The sequence below is a fragment of the Neophocaena asiaeorientalis genome, unplaced genomic scaffold (assembly GCF_003031525.2).
Source record: "Neophocaena asiaeorientalis asiaeorientalis breed wild unplaced genomic scaffold, Neophocaena_asiaeorientalis_V1.1 scaffold265, whole genome shotgun sequence".
Classification (NCBI taxonomy): Eukaryota; Metazoa; Chordata; class Mammalia; order Artiodactyla; family Phocoenidae; genus Neophocaena; species Neophocaena asiaeorientalis.
In genome coordinates this window covers 1,476,757-1,503,417 of record NW_020172172.1, presented here as the reverse complement: position 1 = coordinate 1,503,417, position 26,661 = coordinate 1,476,757, and the positions used below count along the sequence as shown (strand labels likewise).

The following is a 26,661-nucleotide window of genomic DNA, read 5'->3' as shown; positions in this document are numbered from 1 at the left end:
ATATTAGCACTAAAAAGAAATGAGCCATCAAGTCACAAAAAGACACGGAGAGACCTTAAACGCATATTACTATGTGAGAGAAGCAGTTTTGAAAAGGCTACATATTGTATGATTCTAACTATATGACATTCCAGAAAAAGCAAAACTTTGGGGACACTGAAAGACTCAGTGGTTTCCAGGGACTAGAGGGGAGGGAGGGATGAACAAGAAGGGTACAGAGGATTTCTGGGCAGTGAGACCATTCTCTATGAGACCATGACGATGGGTACACATCACTGTGCGTTTGTCCAAACCCATAAAATATACAACAGCAAGAGTGAACCCAAATGTATACTATGGGCTTCGGCTGACAATGAAGCGCCAGTGTAGGTTTACTGATTGTAGCGCATGTACCACTGCAGTGCAGGATGCCGACAGTGGGAGAGGCTGTGCGTGTGTGTGCGGTCTGGGGGTATATGGGAACTCCGTGTATTTTCTGTTCAATTTTGCTATGAAACTAAAACTGCGCTAAAAAAAAAATAAAGTCTACTTTAAAAAAGAGAAAAACAAAAAATGTGGGGTTAGATGAGCTGACCCACAGGAGGAATCCACGAACTGTTGCACTGAGCATTGCTACTATGAATAGGCAGAGGTGAGGAAACTGGCTTCTGGACAAGACTGGATCTTGCTAGAGAATTATGGGCAAGTGGAGAGGCTCCGTTTACTCTTGCCCCTGCTCTTATCCCCACATACATCATGGTCACTTTTGAGTAGCCAGCAACTCCTCTCCACCCCCACAATAGTGAGAGTCCGCTCTTACAACCTGCTTATCTTGAAAGCAAATTCAATCAGCTATGATACCATCAATTCCAAGGTCCCAGGACCTGAGGCCTGAATTACCAGGACCCACACAAAAGCAGTCCTGTCATGGCTCAAAGACCACCTTCTGTTGGGAAGGAGTTATGACCAGGGAGGTTACTTATCCAGGGGGTGGAGGAATACAGAGGGGCCTAGAATCTTACACGAAACCTCACCGTTTCAATATCAAAGCCAAATGGGAACAAGTTCAGCCCTGCTCTAAACTTTCCACAACAGATTCCCAAGGGCTTGAATCTGGCATCTTTCCCCCCGCCCAACAGCATGAGCAGAACTAAACAGAGAAGATCAATGCAAAGAGTTCCCTATCCCACTCTATCAAACTTCCTTGGGCAGATCTCTCTCTCTTTTGGGATTTCAGTTTCCCCACTTGGTTTTAAGCTGTTCTAATTTGTAGACTAATACACTTTTTAGGGAAAAGTGCACCTTGGCTTTTCTCTATTCGCATGAAAAATTAAAGTTAGTAGTGACCTCCTGACCCACTTCCCACTGCCCCCACCAACAGTCACCAAAGTGAAGCATCCTTACACCACCACAGACAATTTATTCTTTATTGATTAAAAATGAATGAAACATGCAGCAAAGTACAAAGTCAAAAAAATAAAAATAAAAATAAAAGGGAGGGGGAAGTCAAATATTTTACATCTTCCATAATCTAGCATACACCATAAGGAGGAACCTCCATTTATTGATACACCATGATTCTGTCCTCCAGATTATTAGAGTATCAGCTGGCTCTAGGATTTGGTTCACAACTTAAGCAAAAAACCCAAACAAATCCATTATTCATTTAGAAAGACCATACATTTCACAAATAGCATTGGCACATGTTACCTTGTGCTAAGTTAGTCCCTCCCCCAGGGACCAGGGGATCCTGGGGATCCAGGGAGAGAGGTGTATCCTGAATCACCCCTCCTGGGAAGGAGCAAAACTGCTCACTAGGTCATGTGCTGTCTCACCTGCAAAGTTTCTGTTCACTCATTTTTTTTCAGCATCACTGCACAAGCCAGCAAAGCGAGTCCACCATACATCAAGCGGAAGAAGAAATAACACTGTCCTGGGGCTTGGTGTCTGACTCCTAATTCCCAGCAGGGCAAAAGATGAATGGAAAAGAAAGAGAAAGCACCAGCCCACTTCTACTGTCACGCCTGTCCCACTGCAGTTCAAAGGTAATGGCCGGCTGGAGAAATTGAACAGGGAGATGGGCTGCTGCTTACTTCCAGCTTGGGCTCTCGACCACCTCCAAATAAAAGCTAGAATAGAGTGATGCCACCACCCTTTGGATTCAGAAATAAGTAGACTATGATGGGCTTATCTGAAACCAAAACACAGACTCTAAGGTAAGCCACTAGTCTTGTGCCAAAAGGGACATTACATTTTTTCATAACTTATTCCTACCTTCCTGTCCTTGTTCCCCCAACCCTCTTCTAAAAAAAGAAAGGAAAAAAAAAAAAAGGAAAAAGAAAAGCTAAATATTTGTCCAGTAAGCTGATCAATCCTTTCTGTCTCCAGGCTCAGCAGGCTCCCTCCTTTTACCAATCCTGCTGGGACCTTGGGCTTTGGTGTCCGATCCTCTGATCTACTTTCCTCCCAACCCCCATCCCAAAGCATCCCCTCCCTTCCTCTACAACACCCATCCCTTTCCCAACATGCCTTTGTATCCAGGGCAGGTGAAGAAAGCCCATGACTAAAACTACAAGCTCAGAATGAAACAAAAACTATAATAAGTTAGTTGTGGAGAAAGCTTTCAGAAGTGCTCTAAGAGAAAACTAGGTAAAGCAATCCTTTTATTCACAGACCAACAATGCTGGAAAGGGCTCAAGTGATTCTATAAAGATGGGCCAAAGCCCATCTTTGTGTGTCATTTTAAGGCCAGACTGAGGACCCCTTTCATCTACAAACCTTGTTAGGGCTATCTGCAGCTAGACAGAGGCTGACTGGGAAACAGTAGGAAGAAAAGAAAAACTCAACGCCACTGATGATTCACATATTGCATTATGGTGCTCTTTTTTAAACCTAAAGAATAATTTATATTATTTCTGTAGAAAATCAAATGAACACTGTCTACTCAAAAATCCTAAAAGTCACGGCACATGTGGTTTCACTTTCCATCTTGGGTCAGGTTCAGCACACAGGGACCCCCTCCAAAGGGTCAGTGCAGGAGAGGGGGCAGAAGGCACGCCTCTCTGGCCCAGTGCGAGTCTCCTTTATTGCTGTAGAAATCTCAGCCTTGCATTTCCTCATGATTTGGAGGCCAGGCAAATTGATTTTCATGGGAGGATCAAGGAGCAGTTTTTCTTCAATTGTTTTAAGATTTGAAAATAAATACTTCTGCAATGATATGAGTTATGATTTTTCCTGTTCAAAAACCACTGCTGGGGAAATTCTCTTTTACAAGCCATTACTTGATCTTTTCTCTAAAAACAGTCCAAAGTTCCACTTTGAAGGATCCGATGGCTGAAGTTCGATTACAGTCAGATGTTTTGCACCAGCTGAAGTTAAGGCTAGCAACCCTTTCTGGAGGGAGTAATGAAGAGGGGTGCCTGAGAGCAGCTTCAGCAAAACGCTTAGAAACATCATGAACAAAACAAGAACACAGTTTAGGTTGCCTCCATCTGAGGCTGTGCTTCTTCCTAACAAAGGTTGTTGGAATTCATATCGGATACCAAAAAAAAAAAAAAACCAAAAAAAAAAAAAAACCAAACAAAAAAAAAAACCAAAAACCCACTAAATTAAATTCTCTGGGCTTCAGCTAAACAACCAACTTTTAATTGCTACTTCAGTGGTAAAGGGATATCCCAAGATGCCCAAATCCTCTCAGGTGTGGGAGAACAAGCAGGATGAGGAAGCCCAAGATAGCTGCTACTTTCCACCCAGCGCCATCACTGGAGTAAGGCAAGATGAGCTGATACACCTCCCTCCTGGGCCTTGAGGCACCCGGGCCACTTCTCAGATGGAGGAAGACAGGGGACACGTGCAGTAAGTTTACTAACGGAACTCTTTAAAGGGATGCTGGCCACTGGTGATCCAACTTTTCTTTCCCTGTGGGGAAAAGGGGGAATGATGACAGGAAAAACATAAAGAAAGACCTCTAAAGCTCTTAGCTGGGAGGTTTGTTGCTGGGTTCTTTGGCAGTAGTGAGTTTAGGCCAACAGAAGCAACAGAGATACGCATGTGTGGAATCTCCTTAGGCCGCCTCTTCCAGGGCTGTGTTTTAGCTGATGCTGAGCTGGGCAAATCCTATTAGTTTACCATCATCAGGAATATCCGAGCCTTCGACACCAGATGCCTAAGAACCAAACAAAATGAGAAGCTGTGGCTATTTATAAACAAAATTGCAGGCAGCAATTAAAACTGACATGGGGACTGTGGGAAAGAGGGCAGTGGGGGGGCAGGTCCCTGGGATACAAACAGGAGGCAGATAAAGGTGTAGGTGGAGTCTGGGTACAAAGGTGGAGTCAGATTGACCAGCAATCAATCTCTCTTGAGGATAAACAGTCAAGGGCCTCGGGTAGGAGGCTTCCTGAGAGGGAGAGGGGAAGGGAAGCCAATGAAGGGCGGTATCAGCCCAGGGCATGGGGAGGTTAAACAAATACAATCCACCAGACTTAAATATTCTCATCACTCAGGGAACATGGAAGCTGGTCTGCAGAGGCTGCTGATGTGTAAAACGTGAGATGGTTTAACAAAGAGGAAGGGATGCATACCAGTTTGAAAGTGACAGATCGATTTGACTGGGGTTCTTCCACAATTTTCTGCAAATTAGCTGCCACTGTAATCATACAAACAGAGAAAGTAACGAGAAGCTAAGTAAATCCACATTTCAACCACATTTCAACAACTTAAATGGTAGTTCACAAGCTTCTATGTACAATCAAAATGGAAGCAGAAAGATAAATCGCTCCCTAAACACAAGGTGTTTTTAAAAGCAACTCCAAGCAGCACAAATAAATCTTATCACTGTCAAATTAACTTTCTTTTAACTTAGGAAAGACACTGGGGTGAAAGAGGTATGATTTGCCTATTCATGGGCCAGAAAGCCCTAGACTGGGAATCAGCCAACTATGGCCTTCAGCCTGTTTCTGTTCTGCCTGTGAGCCAAGAAGAGTGTAAAAACAGAGACTGTTACATGGTCCACAAAGCCTAAACTATTACTTTACTATCTGGCTCTTTGAAACTCTGCTGACTTGTCCTAGGCAATGGTCTTTTCCTTCAGTAAAATGCACCTGTGGCCCGACTGTGCCTTTTCTTACTTCCTGCTTTTTTTAGGACTAAATCTGTAATGATTTTTGCTTAACTCTTAGCTCCAAAAGGATAGCGTTCATTCTCCAAAACGGATTAGATATGGCCAAGCTTACTCTAACCTGTAACTTCTGTCATCATCTCTATGATCTCCCAGAGACCTGGGTAAGTTTTCACTCACTATCACTGGGGGTCACAAAGCAAACTCAGAAGTGAGATTTTCCTTTCTGTAAGGAAGGAACTGTCCCCAATACCTGTTATTTCAGCAAAGCCAAGAACCATTCCAAGAACCATTAGACCTACTCAGTGGAATCAAAGCCTGATTTTCTAGATCCTAAGTATACAAGCAGAGAGACGGCGACACAAAGGCAGAGCACAAAGTAGTTACCTATTACTAAATCCCTTCCATCGACGAGGCCAGCAGAAATGAGTTCCTGAGAGACACCCTCTGCTGTATCTGCAAGGACAAAGAAGAAGGTGCTCCGTTTCTTGTGCATGCATGTCCCTGCTAACATTCAGAGCGGGTGCTGGCACAGCCAGACCAAAGCTGGGGGACTTCCTCCACATAAAGGTTCTTCCTCCCACCAGGATTATCTCAAGTGAGGGACTATCACAGGTCTAGGTAGAGGGCAGAACCTGTATCACCCAGATGGCAAATATCAGCTCAACGTAAAGATAACGTTCTAAATGATGGCCTAATTTCCATGGGTTCTTGCCTTTGTCGGAAGAGCACCTGATAGTGATGCTGCAGAAGAAACTACTAGTCTGAGGACAACCCCGGATGCCAGCCCTATGAGCTCTGAGACGTGATGATGAGTGTGTAACATCTCCAGGGCTAATAAAGCAGAATAATTTAGTCCCAATTAAATCTCTCTCTCTTTTTTTTTTTTTGGCCACACCGTGCGGATTGTGGGACCTTAGTTCCCCGGCTGGGGATTGAACGTGTGTCCCCGGCAGTGAAAGCGCGGAGTCCTAACCACTGGATCGCCAGGGAATTGCCCCCATAAATCTTAAGAAAACAAACTGCAATCTCTTCTCTTTGGGGGTCATACTCCCAGTTTTTTTTGGTTTTGTTGTTTTTGCTAAAATAATTTTCTGTTTTATTCTGGTGGGTTTTCCTTCATATCTAATTATTATAGGTTGTACTGTCTGAGCAATGGGTATATAACTAGAAACTAAAAAGATGAGGACAGAGTACCATCAATTAACCTCATCTCCAACTGACTCCTTCCCGAGGCCTGAACACCGATCCCCTCAGAGGGAACGGGAGGACCTCTGGGGAGGGGCTGTGCACATACATTTGCCAAAGACCAGCGATTTGAATGAGTACCTTAAAATGTGACTCTGCCTGGCTTTAAAAAGGAAAACAGATACATCTCTGTACATGTGCATTTGTTCTCTGCATTTGAGTGAACTGCTCATGATACTGAGACAGCAGGAAGACTAAGCGTGGCACACAGGACGGATACCAGCTGGCTGCGGGCCACTTCCCAAATACGAATCCTGAGTAACAAAGGCAAGAAAGAAAATAAGCCTTGTCCCTGGGAGAAGTTCACGGCCAGAAACTGCAATGACAGGGCTCAGCTTTAGCTGGGAGGGAGGGGACTGGAAGCCTTACTGCTTCTCTATTGTCATGGAGGACCACGTTCAGTGATAAGAGCGGGAACTCTGCGCTCCGAAAGATCTGGGTTTGAATTCCAGCTACACCTCTTCTCAGCTGTGGGAACTGCAACCAGTTACTTCACTCTCTCTAAGCCTTGATTTCATCATCTATGTAGTGGGGACAATAATCCTTCCTTAGGGGGCAGTTTTGAGAATTTAATAAGATACTGATTAGCACAGTGTCTGCCATACAGTAAGCAGTAAATTAGAGTTATATTCAGTACTCTTTGTATTATACTAGGTTTTCTAAATGAGGTAGTAGTAAATAGACTGCATTTTAATTTTGTTCATATGCCCCCCAAAACCTTTAGGCCAGGAACGTTTTTATCACCCTTTAAGAGGAAAATATATCTAGAGGATAGAAACTTCACACACATTTCCTTAAAATGACAAATGAGCAGTTATTTTGTTTTCAATGTTTTGATGCCTCACCTCTCCCAGGAGTAAATTCGAATCGAATATCATTTAGTTCTTTTTTTGAATTCCTATGAAAGAAAACAAAATGTATAAAATAAATTTCTGAATTTATGCATTCAGGGTCCGCCTACATATATCAGGAAAGCTATGCCAAGAGAAAGATCTTTCTGTCCCATAGACTGTATGATTTGTCCTAATGAGCTCACACTGAGGGCTCAGAGCAAACAACTCAGAGTGATCATCTAATTGTTCTACAACCCTTTTAATTTATGTCCTTCACTGGTCAATATATGCCCATGCCCGTCCTTATTCCCACTAAGACGATCATATTAGACTAAGAGGAATATCTGTATGAGCACGGGGAGGTGTGGTTAACATGATACAGGATGCCCTTTTCTTCCTTATCCCCACGCCTACCCCCCACACCCCTATGCCTAGGAGAGTACCTTGCCCACCACTGGTGATCTGTTTGACTAGACTCATAGAATGAAACACATGATGCTCCCCCAAATGCCACAGGGGTTCAGAGGAGAAGGATAAAGAATATACAGATTGGGATAATGAGGAAAAACTTTAGAGGTAGTATTGTAGATAGGACTTAATGGATAGGAAGGATTTGGGCGGGCAGAGAAGATGGGGAAAGAAATGGGGCCCATACTGGCAGCAGAGTTAATATAAGGCTCCAGAGGCTAAAATGTGACTGGTGAAAGATAGTTACATAGATTGCGTACCACACCAAGTACTGAGATTAACTCAGCTCCCTGGAGGTTCTGGTTAAAGATGGAGAAATTAGAATATTATGTCTAAAGGCAGACATGAGTGATTACTTAGGACCCAAATCCATTTTATCTAAACAGTTCAGGGAGCTTAGGTCTATCTGACACATGATGTTACTGAAATTGTGCTTAAGATATAGTTATCCAAATCCAACACATCCTGCCCCACAGTGATTTTCTCCCTCATGTTGTCTCTCTGCACTTGTCTACACAGATTTACACTTCTGCATGTCTACTACTGAAACTTGTTTTTAGCTATGCTAAGTACACAATACAAATCAACATCCAACAGACTTGATTATTGCATTTCATTTTCTCTTTTTCTCAGTATCTTAGCACAATAGCTAATAGTGCTGTACTGAGTCTGAAAGCTGAATAAAATTAAGGTCAAGTGTTCATTATCACTTTAGTGATGTGACTGTCATGCCAAGCACAAACACCTTCAAAGATAACAATATGCTAAACTGAACTGCCTAGTCATTTAACTTCAAAGTCTTCATAAGTGAGAATAAGAATCTAGCCTCCTCTTCCATAAACAAGTCTGGAACACAGTCCACTAAAAAGCACCCTTCAAAAAGCTAACTATAAAGCAGAAACTAACACACCATTGTAAAGCAATTATACTCCAATAAAGATGTTAAAAAAAAAAAAGCTAACTACATCACTTACAAGTATCCTCTCCCCTCCTGAAGCACATGTCAAATAGAATTGTTATACTCTCTATTAACTGCTGTAAGTTTTCAAAACAAAATTTTGAAGAGAGACAAATAACATTCTTTGTGTACAGTTAAAATAGGATGAGATTACCAAGACACTGTATTAATTCAGAACTATTTGAGTCCAGGTATACAGAGTAGGCTTCTATAAAGAAAAGGTAACCAGATCTGCTTTCTTCACATTTATGGCATAATTTCATTACTCTTTAGTGGTAAAATCAAAACATTCCCCAAACAGTCTTGCTACCTCTACTCTAATTATGGTCATACTGAGAAGGTGACTAGGAATTCACAAGTGGAAGGAGGAATGAGTCAATGCTAAGTCAGGTCCTCACACTACTGCTATTATTTCTGAGGGAAATAATACACCCACAAGCAAACACACACGACCCTATCCAGTTACTCTCAGGCATGAACTACTAGAAGGGGGAGTGACTTTCTAATAGAAATCAGCATATTCAGAGTATTCAGAAAACAACAACAACAGAATGTCTACTTACCGTAATCTTAGTACTAGACTGATTGGGATCTTGGTTTCTTGTGAACCTGCTCCTGAAGACAGAGCCTAAAAAAGCATTGAAAGGTATAAAGTCATTGCCTGGACCATTAAGCTTGGAGCTGACTAATCATCTGCAGAACTGTCCACTTGGCGTCAATTTTCTTCATCTCCAGGTGCGGCCATCCGAGTCCCTAGGACACTCCCTGCTGTGGGAGGACATGTACCACAAGGCAGCAACAAGAGCTCAAAGTCAAACATAATGAGAAAGATAATTCTCAAACCCACACGAAATTCCATACACAGTCACATTTAATTTTGTATTTTTCAGACCTCTCTTCCTCTATATAAGCATGAAGAACATGAAGCTGGGTTTTTCCCTTTAAAAAATCTGCCAGTGGCAACACATCTGCCAGTAAGGTCTAAACTGGCTACCCCTCACAAAACCACCCACCCTGGAGGTTCCAGATCTTTTTTTTTTTTTTAATTTTAAAAAATATTTTATTTTATTTATTTGGTTGTGCCGGCTCCTTAGCTGCGGCATGCATGTGGGACTAGTTCCCTGACCAGGGATTGAACCTGGGCCCCCTGCATTGGGAGCATGGAGTCTTAACCACTGTGCCACCAGGGAAGTCCCTCCACATCGTCTAATGACTAAACCAATCCTCTCTGAAAACCATACAGCTGTCCCTTGCCTTACAGAGGATATACATTCTATTTAAGCCGTTTATAAAACAAATCCAATCTTTCCATCAGTTTTCATAAGACAACTGTATCTTTTCCCATATGATGGGCAGAAATGGAAAACTTGGGCAAAGAAAAGGTAAATGAAGTTAGAATGTGACTAACTGGAAGAGCTCAGAGCAGTGATCTCCAAAGGCAGAGCACCACTGGGATGCAGATGAAAACAGTGCTCCGGGGACGGGGCGTGGGGGACGACGCACCCTGGGTGAGACAGCCTTCCCCAGCGATCCAAGAGGGCGAGGGAGAGGGAGAGGGAGAGGGAGCGGGAGCCGTGGGGCGCCAGACCCCCCAGCGCCGTCCCTCCTGAGTGCAGGAGCCACCGGGGCACTGAGCCGCCTCAGTGGGCAAAACCCCTCGCCTTCGTGTGAGGAAAAAAAAAGCTGACAAGAAATTACCGCCCCTCCTCCAACTTTTGCTGTTTGAAATATTTCCATCATTAACTTATTTTGTCGCTAAATGAAACCTGTGTGATCTTTGTTAAACTCTTATCTGCATACATTTAAAACCGTGAAAACAGATTTCTAACTTGTTTCAAAATCTACCAGGACATCACCCTCATGGCACCAGGTGGCGGTCCACGTTAGCCTCCACCCTCTTCCTCCACTCGGAAGGCTGACCACGAAAGAAAGCACATCCCTGCTGTACCTGAGGCTCCGCAGGGGTCGGCAGGGAGACTTGAGTTGGCTGTGCAGTCATCTGCCCAGCTGGCTGAGGTAGATGAGCAGAAATCTGTTCTGGAACTCGGAGTAAAGTACCCACAGGATCAGTTGTTGAAAACAGCTGTAACAAAAACACACACACAGTGCTGCTTAAGCTGAGAGGAAAGGGAGGCGGGCCTGCTGACAGGCAAGCACTGCCGCAGAGAGACTTTTTAAAGTAGTCCTTGTGTAGTGAACCAGCCCATCTCTACATCCCCAAGACACACCTATTTCAAATGGAAGTCAAATATCTCTATGCTTTATAAATTAATTAATTAATCTATTTATTTATTTTTGGCTGTGTTGGGTCATCGCTGTGTGCGGCCTTTCTCTGGTTGCGGTGAGCAGGGGCTACTCTTCGTTGCGGTGCGCGGGCTTCTCATTGCAGTGGCTTCTCTTGTTGTGGAGCACAGGGCTTTAGGCATGGGGGCTTCAGTAGTTGCAGCATGTGGGCTCAGTAGTTGTGGCTCGCCAGCTCTAGAGCGCAGGCTCAGTAGTTGTGGCGCACGGGATTAGTTGCTCCGTGGCATGTGGCATCTTCCCGGACCAGGGATCGAACCCGTGTCCCCTGCATTGGCAGGTGGATTCTTAATCACTGCACCACCAGGAAAGTCCTGCTTTTTTGTTTTTAAGAACTTTTTGAGGTGTAATTTACATCCCATGAAATTCACTGGTATTGCTGTTGTTACCAGCTTGTGGGGGGGCAGCGATTGTCCTGTGGGAACCACGGTTCACCTGGGTCGAGGACCCTTACTTCTTCTGGCTGTGCTCAGCTTCTGCATGCCTCGGATCTCGTCCAGCAGGCCAGAGATGAAGGCCTCAGTGGGTTTGTAACAGTCAACCAGCAGCTCCTTGACCCTGGCAGCTCGGGTATCATCACTCTCCATGTCCAGGAGTTCATCCACATCAATTTCCAGTTCTGGGATCTCTTCTTCCTGGCAGTCGTAGAGGTGAGTGAGCTGCTCCAGCATCCACTCCTCCAGGTTGAGGCGCCTCCGTAGCTCCTCGCGGTGCTACTCGACCGTGACCTTCCCTTGGCGCCTCACTGGGCCCTCGTCGTCCGCGCCGCCTGGGCCCTAGCCTGCAGCCCCAGGGGGGCTCTGAAAGTAGACGCGGGGCCCTGGGCCACCACTCCCCAGTCCAGGGGCCGGAGCCGCCAACGCCGCCAACGCCGCACCCTCTGTGGGGCCGCTGTTCGCCATGGCGGCCGCCAGGGCCAAGTGCGTGCGTCGGGCCCCTCCCTGCGCCGCCACCTCTGGGACGCCCGCCAGCTGGCTCGGCCGCTGGCTCAGGTTAGCTCGTGAGCTCGTCTCCACAGGGCTCCGCGGCGAGGGCGGCGGCGGCCTACAACTCAAGTGATTTTTAGTGAATTTCTACTTCTGTAAACATCCCTACAATCTGGTTTTAGAACACTTCCATCAACTCTTCCCGTGCCCATTTACAGTTAACTCCGGCTCCCCCACCCAGCCCTAGGCAACCACCGATCTACTTTCTGCCTCTATCAATTTGCCTTTTATGAACATTTCATATAAACCAAATTTTACAATATGCACTCTTTTTGTGTCTGGCTTCTTTAACTTAGTTTTTGAGTCAGTCATGTTGTAACAAATATCAGTAGTCCACTTTTTTTTCCTTCTTCAGAATAGTAGTTCTTTGTGTCCTGTTTATATGTATTTTTAAATACATCTATTCTATCCCCTTTGCCCAGCAAAACAGCACCTACAAAATATAGATTTGGTATATAGTATGAAATTACAGAAATGACATTTTTCTATGTTGGGGACCTTCCATTACTTACAAAAAAAAGAAAATCAACCAATGGTTCCTTAACATAACTGCAATGCTTTTCAAAATGGATGTGAAGCTTTATAACTAACATAGACATTAAACATTATTTTGCGTGTTTGAAAATTTTAGTTATGTAATGGGGAAAAAAGACCGAAGTTGAGTACAAATTCAAGTTAAACATACTTAAAATTATAAGGTAATGGGGAAAATGATATCAATGTAATGGCCAAAATTTAGAGTTAAAAGAGAAAAAAAATTAGAAGGGCAATGAGAGGTCTAATAGCTGTTATCATATAAGCAAAACAAGGAGACAAGGAAGTAAAATTTTGTGTTTACTTAGCTTCACATAAAGGAAATCAAAAGTTAGTCATTGGTTCCAGTTTTTGATAGAAAAACAGAACTTTAAGATTAGTTTTGAAAATGCTTAAAACTATTAGCACTATTTCAAAAAGACAGCTTCCAAATTGCATGCACATATATGTATACCTATAATCAAGACAGAAAGGTTATACAAAACAAAGTAATGAGAGGATGTGAAGAGATTGGAACTTTGTGCATTGCAGGTGGGAATGTAAAATAGTACAGCTGTTATGGAAAACAGTATGATAGTTCCTCAAAAAATTAAAAATAGAATTACTATATAATCCAACAATTCCCTTCTGGGTATAGACCCAAAAGAACTGAAAGCAGGGACTCAAACAGATATTTGTGTGGCCATGTTCATAGCAGCATTATTCACAATAGCCAAAAAGTAGAAGAAACCCAAATGTCCATTGACAGATAAATGGTTAAACAAATGTGGTTCACACACACACACACAAATATGGAATATTATTCAGCCTTAAAAGGGAAGGAAAGAGGAAATTCTGATACATGTTACATAGATGAACCTTGAGGGCATTATGTAAGTGAAATACACAAGTCAGAAAAGGACAAATATGGCAGGATTCCACTTTTATGAGGTACCTAGAGTAGTCAAATTCAGAGACAGAAAACAGAATGGACGTTGCTAGGAGCTGGGGGGAGGAGAGAATAGGGAGTTATTGTTTAATGGGTACAGAGCTGGTTTTGCAAGATCAAAAGAACTCTGGGGATGGATGGTGGGGATGGTTGCACAACAGTGTGAATGTACTTAATGTCAGTGAACTGCACACTGAAAATGGTTAAGATGGTTACTTTTATGTTATGTGTATTTTATCATAATTTAAAAAACAACAACAAAGTTATGAGCATGAGACTATGACTATGAGCATGTACAAGTTCACGTGGAGAAGCTATTTAGGCAAAGGAACAAGGAGGAGACTAAAAAGAATAAGTCTGGGTAATATGTAAAATACCCTTCCATTCAATTTTTGAGAAACTAGGAATCAGTCAAAATAGGCTAAGTTAGAGCGTAACAAATAATCTTAAGTTCTCAGTAAATTACAAGAACAAAAGTTATTACTTTTTTGAAAACATTTTGCTTGTTTTAGAATTATTTTCCTTTTTTAAAAAACTGAAGTATAATTCATTGACTTACAATATTATATTAGCTTCAGGTGTACAACATAGCGATTGGTATTTTTATATATTAAAAAATGATCAGGGCTTCCCTGGTGGCGCAGTCGTTGAGAGTCCGCCTGCCGATGCAGGGGACACAGGTTCGTGCCCGGGTCCGGGAAGATCCCACATGCCGCGGAGTGGCTGGGCCCGTGAGCCATGGCTGCTGAGCCTGCGCGTCCGGAGCCTGTGCTCCGCAACGGGAGAGGCCACAACAGTGAGAAGCCCGCGTACCGCAAAAAAAAAAAAAAAAAAAAAAAAAAAAATGATCACTACAATAAATCTAGTTACCATCTGTCACCTACAAAGTTATTATAATATTATTGACTGTATTCCCTATGCTGTACATTACATCCCCATGCCTTATTTATTTTATAACTGGAAGTTTGTACCTCTTAATCTCCCCCACATATTTCACAATTCCCCTCACACCCCTCCCCTTTGGCAACCACCAGTTTGTTCTCTGTATCTATGAGACTATTTCTGTTTTGTTTGTTCATTTGTTGTTTTTCAGATTCCACATATAAGTTACATCATATGGTATTTGTCTTTCTCTGACTTATTTCACTTAGCATAATACCCTCAAGGTCCATCCATGTTGTCGCAAATGGCAAGATTTCATTCCTTCTTTGACTAATATTTCTTTTTTAAAAAATATTTATTTATTTATTTGGCTGCCCTGGGTCTTAGTTGTGGCATGTGTGATCCTCAGTTGTGGCATGTGAACTCTTGGTTGCAGTATGTGGGACCTTAGTTCCCCGACCAGGGATCGAACCTGGGCCCCCTGCATTGGGAGTGCAGAGACCTGGCCACTGGACCATCAGGGAAGTCCCTGACTGAGTAATATTTCATTGTGTATATATACATACATATCATATCTTCTTTATCCATTCATCTATTGATGGATACCTAGGTTGCTTCCATATCTTAGCTACTGTAAGTAATGCTGCAATGAATACGGGATGCATATATCTTTCTGAATTAGTGTTTTTGGGAAAATACCCAGAAGTCGAATTGTGGGATATATAATTGTATTTTTAATTTTTTGAGAAACTGTTTTCCATAGTGGCTGCACCAATTTACATTCCCACCAACAGTGCACGAGGCTTCTCTTTTCTCTATATCCTCACCAACACTTGTTGTCTTTTTGATAATAGCCATTCTGACAGGTGTGAGGTGATAAAGTTATTTCTTGCACACACTTCAAGTCCATCTGTGGCCAGCAGAGGCTAAATTTGGTACCTAAATTTGCAGCAGGGATGCAGGTCATGATGGCAGGGGCAAGGGAACCCAGGGAATCACAATGTGGCTCTTCCTTCTGCTCACATTTTATTGGCCAAAGTAACTGCCACGGCCATGAGTAACTTCAAGGGGCAAAAAAATGCAATTCTACCGCATACCAAGAAGAAGAGCCAGAAATCTTAGTGAATAGCAGATCTAATTCAAGTTGTCAGATTCTAGCCTCTAATAAGCTGAGGTACAGTATTTTCAGTCTTAAACATAATCCTGTACATAATTATATTACTATATATACAAATGAAGTGGAAAAAATAGTTACTTTTAAGCATGTGGCAAGAACAAATTGGATTAAGAGCAAGACATGTGTGCCATTAAACCAAATATTGAATACTCATGAGATGATTATTTTCTTTAGGTAAGGAGCATAAGGCAGGCCAGCCTAACAGGCGTCTGTTTAGTAGGATTCCCTATCACACTGAGGCAGTAACTATAGACATCAGAGTCTATTTGACAAGAGGCTGAGGGAAAAAGTCCAAAAAGCAAAGGCAGCATATGACAGATTCCTGGACAGACTAATGCAAAAAGACTAATTTCCACTTTAAGCAGCCCAAGATAAAAATAGCAGTTCATAAAGTCAAGCAAGCAAAAAATAACATTCTGGGTTCTCGGGCCCACTTTTAAAATGAGTGCAATGGCACCATTTACTGCAAAGATCCATTCAAACTCAGAGTCGATAGCTCTAATAAAATTCCACTGGCATAAGTTCCCATTCCCATTTAGGCACATACCAAAAAGCGTGCTTAACATTAAAACCAAACCAAAACAAAACAAACAAACAAAAAAAACCAAACCAAAACAAAAGCACATATACTTTAATGATTCAATAATCACAACTACTTACCTCAGAATTTGTTAATGAGTCTTTCACTCTGGGAGACTAAAAGAAATACAAAAAAAGGAGGCTTGTTAACTGAAAACTCAGGTTACTTGTAGTCAGTTCCAAACTGCACGGAATGTTGAAATGCAAGTCAACTCCATTTCACTCTGATCCATAATTAACTCATCGGTAACTCTAGTGAGAGTTTTCTGGAAAAAGAAAACTGTCATGATACTACTGTATTCTTTGTCCAGGTAGCCTGTAATGCATCAATATACCTACGGTATTTTAAGTCTAAAACTTGAGGTTTATAAGCAAACATAATGGGACTGAGCTATCAGTTAGTAGGGAGGTCACATTCTTCAAAGTTCAATTCTTTCTACTAATCATGAACATATTATGTGCATAATATCTCAAACCAAATGTAAACATTCAAGCTAATTATCCAACACATTCTTAAAGCAGAGTAATTCTGATTATAGGCTTTAATGAAGAAAACTCTTGAGCCAAAATTGAAATACGAATTACAATACGCCATATGAAAATCTAAAGCTAAATTGATTCAGTAAATCATAAGTTAGTAGTAATTCTGGATACAGGCACTGGAGAATACATAAAACAACAACATATCTCTAAACAAACGTCAATTTATGGTAAATTCTACCAAGTGTGAATTTAGACTTCTTATAAGGTCAGTTTAGGTTTTTAAAATTTTCATTACCATTTTATTAAGGAGAATCAAGGTACAGGCAACAGCTAATGGGTTACAGCAAGTATACAGCCAACACAAAACCTTAAAAAAAACTTTGTTTGGAAATAATTTCAAACTTACAGAAAGTTGTTAGAATAAGAATAATACAAAGAACACTGCTATACCCTTTACCCAGATTCATCCATTACTAACCTTTTTCCTCATGTGCTTTATTATTTAGTGTTCACTTTCTCTCTTTTTAAATATATATATTTAATCAATCCTGTACCATTTGAGAATAAGTTGCATATAATCATAGCTCTTTACAACTGAATAGTCACTGTGTATTTCTTCTTCTTCTTCTTCTTCTTTTAAATATTTATTTATTTGGCTACGCCGGGTCTTGGTTGTGGCACTCGGCATCTTCGTTGCTGCGTGCGGGATCTTTGTTGCAGTGTGCGGGATCTTTAGTTGTGGCATGAGGGATCTAGTTCCCTGACCAGGATTGAACCCGGGCCCCCTGCATTGGGAGGGCAGAGTCTTAACCACTGGACCACCAGGAAAGTCCCCACTGTGTACTTAAGAATAGGGATATTCTCTTACATAACTTCACACTACTAAAGCAATCAACTTCAGTAAATTTAAAAATAATACTTTAATTCACTCTCTATAATCCAACTTTTCCAATGACCTCCTATACATAATCATTCCCCCTGCCTACTACACACTCTATTTGAATAGAATGCTCCTAATTTGTGGTTTGTCTGATGTTTCCTCATGATTCAGACTTAAATGAATTCTACAGAGTGACGTATCCTTCCTATAGTATCATATCTTAGGGAATCACATGTTCCTCTATCCCTCATTAGTGATGTTAATTTTAATCATTGAGTCAAGGCATTTTCTAATTTCTCAGGTACGCAGTATTTTTTTCTTGCAACTAATAGGCCATCTATGGAGAGAAACTTTAAGACCATGTAAATATCCTGCTCATCAAAATGTTCCCATATATTTAGCACCTATTGATGATCCTTGTCTGATCTAACATTTACGATTGTTTTATGATGGCTGTAAAATGGTGAACTTCCCCATCCACTCCTACATTTACCAGTTACCGTAATGAAAACCCATCCCCCCCCATGTATTTATATATCTATTTATTATTAGTATGGGCCTATAGATTCCTATTTTTTAAATGATTTCTAATTTATTACTACACTTAATGCTTTTGATGGTTAAATTCTCCCTAATTTGGCCAGTGGGAGCTCCTTCAACCTAGCTCATATTATTATGACTCTTTTAAAAATAAAAGATCTTTTCTTTCTGTCAAAAGAAGATATTCCAGATTTATCTTGCATTTTCCCTGTGTAAGCCCTGGAATCAGCCATTTCTCCAGTGAGCCTTTGTTCTTTAGTAGGGAATGACATTAGAAACCACGATCTGGGCATAAGGTGTGCTTACTCTTGTAATCTTCGATTAGATGACAGAAACTGTGAATTTTACCTTGTTGCATGCTGATAATTTCTGTAAATCTTCTTGAGCTTTGTTTTGGAATACAGTAAAGTTACTTGGAAATAGTTTAATCCTTTTGGATCCTGCTTTGATGAGTTGTTAGTTGGGTCTGGAGCAGTGTTCGGTCTAGGGCAATATATTATACCCCATTACTAAGCACTCTACCAAATGCCCTGTGAATTATGTTTCTCCAATCTAACTGCTGTTCCTGGTTGTGTGAGTGCTGGGCACTTTCTCCACATGGGTAGTTTTCTCACATATGCTGCTGAATACTCAAAAGGGAAGCTCTAAGCTTCTTTCTCTGGGTAGCTCTCTCCTCCTTGGTACTCTACCTTATCAAATTTTATCTGCCTTGATCTCTTACCTCTATTTACTCAACTCTCAAAAACACTTTTCAAGCCACAGTGAAAAGAAAACTGCCCCAAAACTGACTTGGATGTTAGAATTAGCAGAGAAGGACATTAAAATAATTATTATATATTCATATCTTCCAAAAGTTAAGTAGAGACACTGAAGATGCCAAAACAAACACCAAATCAAACTTCTAGAACCTAACAACCAAATCAAACACCAAATCAAAATTCTCATATTACGCCTGAGATGGAAAGGAGACTGGATGGGAGATTAGCAGCAGGTTAACACTGCAGAAGAAAGACTAATGAACAGGCCAGCACTAGAAACTATGCAAAATGAAACTGAGGGAAAAAGAAATTTTAAAACATGAAAAGACGAGCAGTCAGATGACTTTAAGCAGCCTAATATACATGCTATTGGACTCTCCAAGGTGGAAGGACAGAAAAAGCATTTGAAAATGTAATAGCTGAGGGACTTCCCTGGTGGTCTAGTGGCTAAGACTCCACACTCCCAATGCAGGGGGCCCAGGTTCAATCCCTGGTCAGGGAGCTAGATCCCACATGTGGCAATGAAGATCCCACGTGCCACAACTAAGACCCAGTGCAGCCAAATAAATAAACAAATAAATAAATAAATAAATATTTTTAAAAAAGAAAATGTAATGGCTGGAAACTTTCCAAACTTGATTAAAAAACTGTAAACCCAAAGATCCAAGAAGCTCAATAAACCCTAAACATGAAACATGAAAAAAAAAAAAAAAGATACACCTAGGCATACCATATCAAATTGCTCAAAACCATTCATAAAGAAAAAAAATCTTAAAAGCAGCCAGAGTAAAAAGAAATGTGACTTATAAGTGAAAAGCTAAGTATACAAGCAGATTTAATACTGGAAACAATACAAACAAGAAAATGTTGGAACAAATTCTTTAAGATACAGCCCACCTCATTTTATTGCACTAGGCTTTATTATGCTCTGCAGATATTGCATTTTTTACAAATTGAAGGTCTGTGGCAGCCCTGCACTGAGCAAGTCTATCAGCGCCATTTTTCAAATAGTATTTGCTCACTTCATGTCTTGGTGTCCACTTCTAGCAAAAACTAACACACTCGCACACACGATCCAGGATATACCAATTGAAGAAGAGGTGCACTGTTCCTCTTCAGGTAGAAAGTTAACAGACTTTAGGGACAAAGTTTCAATTGTTAGGCTTTCAAATTCTCTAATCTTTTCTTCTGCAGTGTTTAATCAGCCATTCATCTAATCCAGTGTGTTTTCATCTCAGACACTATAGTTTTCATTTCTCGATTTAGGTCATTTTTATATACCCTAAATATTATCATAGTAAAACAGATATGCCAGTCCCCTTTTCCATGTAGAATTACTTGGGCTCCTGTTGTTAATAAGTTGTTCAAGAAAATTCTGTCTGTATTTTTTATATTTTAGCTGGTTAAACTGAACAGAACCACATAATATAGTATTATCTCAGAGGCTTCAGACAAAAAGAACTCTAGCTAAAGCATATAGTTTAACAAAACTTACCCTGAGTTGTGAAATTGCTGCTTTCCCTTCCTCACTTTCTTCATCAAATTCATCATCACTCCACTCCCAGCCACCATCTTCTGTCTTATGAAGACGGCCACTGGAACCTGGTACTCTCCGAACCTGCTCATTAGGAAGAGAGACGTGGACTATGGTAGTGTTTGACACTTACTATATAGAAAAGTCAGCCATATTCTCTCTCCTTCTATTACTTCAATGCTGTAAGCAGATAATAATTTTCCCAATAGAGAAGTTTTCCTATATAAACTCACATCCTCCATCCTTCACTTGCTTTCTGTTCATAATCTCCACTATTTGTCTTTACTCACAACCACTGACTCTCCCTGTACTCCCGTACTCTGAGCCTGCACATCATCCAAATCCTTCTTATGTGAAGTCACAGGTCAAATCTGATTAATGGTTTCATATCTTGAGACACTGAAAAAAGACAGCGGGGGTGGGGGGGGGGGGGTTTAAGCCCTCAAATAAATAAACCCAAGATAAAGAAGATGCTGCTCTTTTTTTTTCAATTTTAATGTTTAAAATCACAATTATACCTCCATAGTTTCAAAAGTACTACAGCTATGCAAGTGTTGTTAAGAAAAAGAGCAGTCCCCTAACTTTCATATTCTTCCTCACAGGCAACCACTTTCAACTCATGTTAGCTTATTCTTTTGGAATTTATATTTATCTCTCTGAGTAACCTGTTCTTATTATTGATTTTCTAGTTTTAGGAATTATCTATTGAACTTCCTGCTATGCAAATGAGAATTAAACCCTATTATCAATCCCCTACTCTTTTTTCAAGATACACTGTAATTTTGCTTAAATCAATATTCAGTGTTTATATAACATGATTATATAAACTATACAGTTGAACCTTATTATACATTACAATTACTTTCCTTTTCTGCATAACTTTTTAATTTCCCCTGGAGTTAATATTTGCTTATTTCTTACTTGTCATATTCATCCCTCAATTCTCTCCCTGCTGTGTAAATCTCCTCTCACCATATTCACATATATTAGGTATTCATCAGTATTATCTTCTTGAGAAAGCCTCTCACCAGAGCCTCCTGATCTGTTCCACCAGACTGACACCAGGTCTGGTACTTTAGATCTCAGTCTACCGTCATCCAGAGGACCATGCTTCCTAGATCGCATGACTTCCCTGTTCTTACTTTAAGCACTTCCTCTACTATCAACATGGCACATTTATTGAAGCCAAGCATTTCCGAACATAACTTGATTCTGTTCCCACACTTTACTTATAGTCTGCCTGGTTAAAAAAAAATCTGGGTTAGAAAACATATTTTTTCATAATGTTGAAATAGTGCTGCATTGTGATGTGGCTTCCAGAGATGCTGCTGAGGTCATTATGACCCCGATCCTGTCCGTGCCCTGTCCCCCTTCTCTGGAAAGCTACACATCTTCTTTTCATCTCCAGTATTATGAGCTACCATGGTAAATGTGCCTTACTGTTGGTCTATTTTCATTCACTGTACTGGGTACTTGGGCTATTTCAATCTGGAAATTCACAAAATTTTTCTTGAATTATTTTTTCAATAATTTCTTTTCTTCTGTTTTTCTCAGTTCTCCTTTTCTGGAACTCTTTTAACTCAAACATTGAGCCTTCTCAAATAATCTTCTAATGTTCTCATCTTTTCTGTTATCTATCTCTTGGCCTTCTGGCTCTGTTTTCTGGGAAATTCCTCAACTTTACTCTAAAATCTTTGTAAAGAATTTTTTTCATTTCTTCTATAATGTTTTCAATTTCCAAGAGCCATTGCTGGTAGTGCCATTTTCTAAATGCTTCTTTTTTAAAAGTAACAGCTTTACAGAGATATGATTCATATACCATAAAATTGACCCATTTAAGGTATTATAATCCAATGATTTTTAGTATATTCAGAGTTGTGAAACCATCTCCACAATCAAATTTTGATCATTTTCATCACTCCCTCCATCCCCCAAAAAACATCCCATACCCATTAGCAGTCACTGCCCATTTCCCTACAATCTGCTCAAGTCCTAGGCAACCAATAATCTACTTTCTGTCTCTATACATTTGCCTATTCTGGATATTTCACATAAATGGAATCATAGAATATGTCTTCCAATTAGCATAATGTTTTAAAGGTACACCCATGTTATGCCATGTATCAGTACTTCATTCCTTATTATTGCTGAATAATATTCCATTGTATAGGTACATGACATTTATATATCCATTTATAATAGATGGACATTCAGGTTGTTTCCACTTTTTAGTTATGAAGAATACTTCTATGATCATTCATGTACATATTTTTTTAACATTACTTTTTATTCCAGTCCTTACCCAAGATAAGATTTCCAGAGATAAAGGCAAATTCAAAATACCTTCTATTTTAAGAAAGGATTTCAGAGCATTTTACTAGTAATATCTAGTAATAACCATTTTACTGCTGTAGGCTTCATCACTGTGGTATTGTATTATTTGTTTGTAAATCTTTCCCCTACCCAAGGTGTGTCCTTAAGGGCAGGGAAAGTATCTTAATCACTTTTATATTTCTAGTATCTGGCACAGTGCCTGGCACATAACAGACACTCAGTACATGGTATAGAAGGGAGGCTGGATCTATAAGGAGTGTGAAAGCATCATTGGGAATGCAACAAGGTAGAGAAAAGAATATAAAGCAGTAACCTTTCAAGGAGCTACCAGTGCAGTTATAAATGCTGCAGTTACTAATGCCTCGATAAACAGCTTGGAATAGGGAAGGGCATATTAGAAAATCTACAGATGGTCACCAAACTGCCTTCCAAGGAGATCTAGCCAGATCAGTTGCATGGTCTTTGTTATACTGAATAGAGTATGCAACTGAAAGGCCCCACCAGCCCCCTTTCCACTCGCTCTCAAGGCCTGCCATGCCCAACTCCTCACCCAAACACCTGTTGAGTGAATATCTGAAAAGTATCCATTTGAAGGTATGCCAAATTATTAGCTTACCTAGGCCACTAATATCTTGGTTTGGTCCTGCCTTAAGGATAAAGGACTTACGTTTGTTCACTATTTTAAGGCTAGGTTACCCAAATAATATTGAAGGAAAGCCACAATCATCTTTTCTACTTTACTAACATTTCAAAAGAGTTCAAAGTTGACAGCTTTTTGTATTGTAATAGGGCAGGCATGTGGTATATGCTGCTTCCTTCTGCTGCCAATGGAATTCCAACAGAAACCAGAATGTTACTACTGGAAACAGATGAACTTCCTCTCATTGTTCCTGTACTTTTTCATATTAATCATGAAATAATGGGGAAGTGGCTTCTACTTTAGTCAGGGGGAAGGACATAAGACTGAATTATTTAATTTTTTAAACTCTTTTCTTCTTAAAACATGTAGTTCTTCCAGTCAGCCAAGAGAAAGGATACTGTTATTTAATAGAAATTCACTCAGCCGAAGCAGCTTAGGATATAGATGTGGATGTTAAGCTTGAAGCTGTTTCCAACATAGCTGATGGTTTTTAATGTGGCTATATTTAGCCTCTCCTATCTCCCTCACGTGGCTTCAATGGGATTCACTTGGTACTCTGAACACTTTCTTCCATCAATATGGAGAATCCCCGGAAGTACGCATGGTGGATTATTCTTCTCAGCCAACTTCCCAGCCATGGGCGTGTCTCTCCGCCAGCCCTCGGCTGACGGCGATTGGACCCATGTACATATTTTTACGTGTACATGTTTTCAATGCTCTTGGGTATGACTAGGAGTGGAATTGCTGGGTCATATGGCAACTCTGTTTAGCCTTTTGTGAAACTGCCCGACTGCTTTTTAAAAGTGGCCACACCATTTTCCGTTCCCGTCAGTAATGTGTAAGGGCTCCAATTTCTCTACATCTTTAGCAACACTTGTTATTGTTTGTCTTTTTTGATATAGTTATCCTAGTGGGTGTGAAGTGGTGTCTTCATTGTTTTTGTATGGTGTGAAGAAACTTCACAACTTTACAACTTACTCTGGTAGTTGCAAACAGTGATTTAACAGAATTTAGAATTAATTCATTAATTACATAACATACCTTTTCATTCTAGTTGATAGTGGAGTAATACCAAGGCATACAGTAGACTATTGCTAAAAGAATATATCAAAGAATGCTAAAGATAAGACTGAAAGAAAATGAGTAATACTCATACTGTTAACACAGTATTAGTTAAATATACTTTCAAAATGCAAAAGTAAATCTATTCTAAGTAATTTCCCAGAAAAACTGAGTAAAATCCCCATTTACCTTTCTAGCTCTTTCAGAAATGGTTGGTGCTCTCTGCAATATTTTTTCTTGAAGAAATTCTTTATTCTGGAGAGGAAAAATAAGTGTTTTCTTCTCATAAGAAGTTTTTATTGAACAAAATAACTGACACAGAAATATTCACAATTAAAATGTGATATAGTAACTGTTTTATAAAGAAGTTTGAAGAAAGCTTCTGAAGCTCCTTAGTATATTACTACCATGACTTTGTAAATTGAGAAAAATCTTTAGTGTACTGTAAAAACCATTATCTATGAAAAGTTTGCTTTAACACATGTCCTTTGGGATCATGGTCCCACATTTCCCAACTACAGTAACATCCTACTTAACCCACATCTTTGGGAAATGAGATGTTTACTAATTCAGTAGTAAACCCTGAAATGAGAGTTCAGTATATTTCACAGAATTTTCCACAGATTTTATTTATAATGCTAAAGTTTAATATTCATTTTTTCCTGTTTTAAGTTTTACCTGACACTTAATTTATATGAAAAATACATTTATCTTATATACCAAAGATTATATAAATAGTGCCCTCAGCAATTATTTGATCTACCGTCATTCTTCCAAAAATAATCATCTTAATGCAACATCTGAACAGTGAACCTAATTTAGGTAATTGAGGAGGATCATATGAACACATGAAATCAAGTTAGAATGTCCTACCTTTGCTTTTTGGAAAAATTTGTGCCTTAACAGTTCTGCTGCTGTTGGTCTAAAACCAGAAAAGAAAGTTTTTATAAATTCAAGTGGAATGTGGGTTTTCATTTTCAAAAAATGATTTCTTGAGCATCAAGATAAAAACTCAGTGTACTCCACTGTCCTCAACCTACTAAAAACCAAAAAGGATAAACTCAGTACAAGACATTGAACAAAATTAAAAAACTCAAATAGAAATGTTCTGATAATAATTATTGTAGGCTCTTTCAAAAATTCATTAGTGAAATGTTTCTTTTAAAAGCATGATTTCTTAGTGGCTTTCAATATATTTGCTATTTAATATTATTTCCCAAGAAGTTGGCTTTATCTGCTTTAACGAGGCAAAAAAATATATTTAAACTCACAAATCAAGCCCTGTGCTTCTTGCCACATGGTTGCCTGCAAGCCTTCAACTTAGGTAACTACATATTTTTTAAAAATAATTTCACAATTTCCTTTAAAAAAACTGAAGATTCTAAGAGTAACATATAGTCGCCCAATTTAATCTAAACTCAGGTTTTTTAAAATTAATTAATTTTATTTTTTTCTTATTTTTGGCTGTGTTGGGTCTTCGTAGCTGTGTGCAGGCTTTCTCTAGTTGTGGCGAGCAGGGGCTACTCTTCATTGCTGTGCGTGGGCTTTTCACTGTGGTGGCTTCTCTTGTTGCGGAGCACAGGCTCTAGAGCGCGTGGGCTTCAGTAAATGCGGCGCATGGGCTCAGTAGTTGTGGCGCACGGGCTCAGTTGCTCCGTGGCATGTGGGATCTTCCTGGACCAGGGCTCGAATCTGTGTCCCCTGCATTGGAAGGCGGATTCTTAACCACTGAGCCACCAGGGAAGCCCTAAACTCAGTTTTTAACTCAACTGTGTACAGTCTTACTTCATTGGCATAAAGGCACTGTTGTCCATTTCACAAACTAGTATGACTGAAAATAAATAATAAATACTACACTTAAGAAACTGGACCTGATTAACGCCACATACCTACCATGTAATCTTGAGCAAATCACTTCTCTAAGGTTCAGTATTACCTGGCCAAGTCCTTAAAAGCAGTGGTTCTTAAACACTGCTGTGCATTACAATATCTGGGAGTTAAAAAAAAAAATCCTTAGGACTAAAGACATGAGGGTCATATTCTAGCTATGTCAGAGCAACAAGGTAGAAGCAGCCTACGTTTTGGATTGCCCTCCTGAAATAGAGTTGTCATACCACATGTGAACTGCTACACAACAGAGAAATAAAGTCTTATCTTATTTAAAAAAAAAAAATCCTGATGCCCAGGCTGTTCCCCTTGACACTTAAAGCAGAATCTGTGGGGGCAAACCTGGGTATCAGCAGTTTTTAGAACTCCCCAGGTGATACCAATATGTACTCAAGCTTGAGAACCAGGGCCTCAGAGGATTCTTATAAAGATTAAAAGAGAGAGTCAGTGTGGAAGTGCTATGCAAACAAAGTAGACATTACCATTCCTATTTTTTTCATTCAGTCACAATTTCAATATGTTCAACAGTTTGCACAACACTGTTTTTTATG

General features: G+C 40.1%; 2 protein-coding genes and 1 non-coding gene across 4 annotated transcripts in view; all 3 read right to left on the bottom strand.

The window, feature by feature from the left end:
• Window positions 1–1,409: 1,409 nt before the first annotated feature.
• Window positions 1,410–26,661, bottom strand: part of OXSR1 (oxidative stress responsive kinase 1) — a 96,202-nt gene continuing 70,950 nt past the window's right edge. For both annotated transcript variants that reach the window (XM_024756423.1, XM_024756431.1), the window contains 10 exons: window positions 25,097–25,145; window positions 24,413–24,478; window positions 20,149–20,271; window positions 16,074–16,109; window positions 10,554–10,688; window positions 9,169–9,233; window positions 7,192–7,244; window positions 5,486–5,554; window positions 4,563–4,627; window positions 1,410–4,144 (listed from right to left, as the gene is read on the bottom strand). In XM_024756423.1, coding sequence (XP_024612191.1) covers window positions 4,070–4,144; window positions 4,563–4,627; window positions 5,486–5,554; window positions 7,192–7,244; window positions 9,169–9,233; window positions 10,554–10,688; window positions 16,074–16,109; window positions 20,149–20,271; window positions 24,413–24,478; window positions 25,097–25,145 — 736 coding nt within the window. In that variant the 3' untranslated portion in view covers window positions 1,410–4,069. The remainder of the gene's footprint in view (window positions 4,145–4,562; window positions 4,628–5,485; window positions 5,555–7,191; window positions 7,245–9,168; window positions 9,234–10,553; window positions 10,689–16,073; window positions 16,110–20,148; window positions 20,272–24,412; window positions 24,479–25,096; window positions 25,146–26,661) is intronic.
• LOC112407246 (protein phosphatase 1 regulatory subunit 14B-like) lies at window positions 11,209–12,490 on the bottom strand. Its single transcript, XM_024756450.1, is given in 1 exon segment — window positions 11,209–12,490. A coding segment is annotated over 1 exon segment (471 nt). The 5' UTR covers window positions 11,809–12,490; the 3' UTR covers window positions 11,209–11,337.
• TRNAG-CCC (transfer RNA glycine (anticodon CCC)) lies at window positions 14,688–14,760 on the bottom strand. The gene has a single exon. It is a non-coding gene; the product is annotated as a tRNA-Gly (tRNA).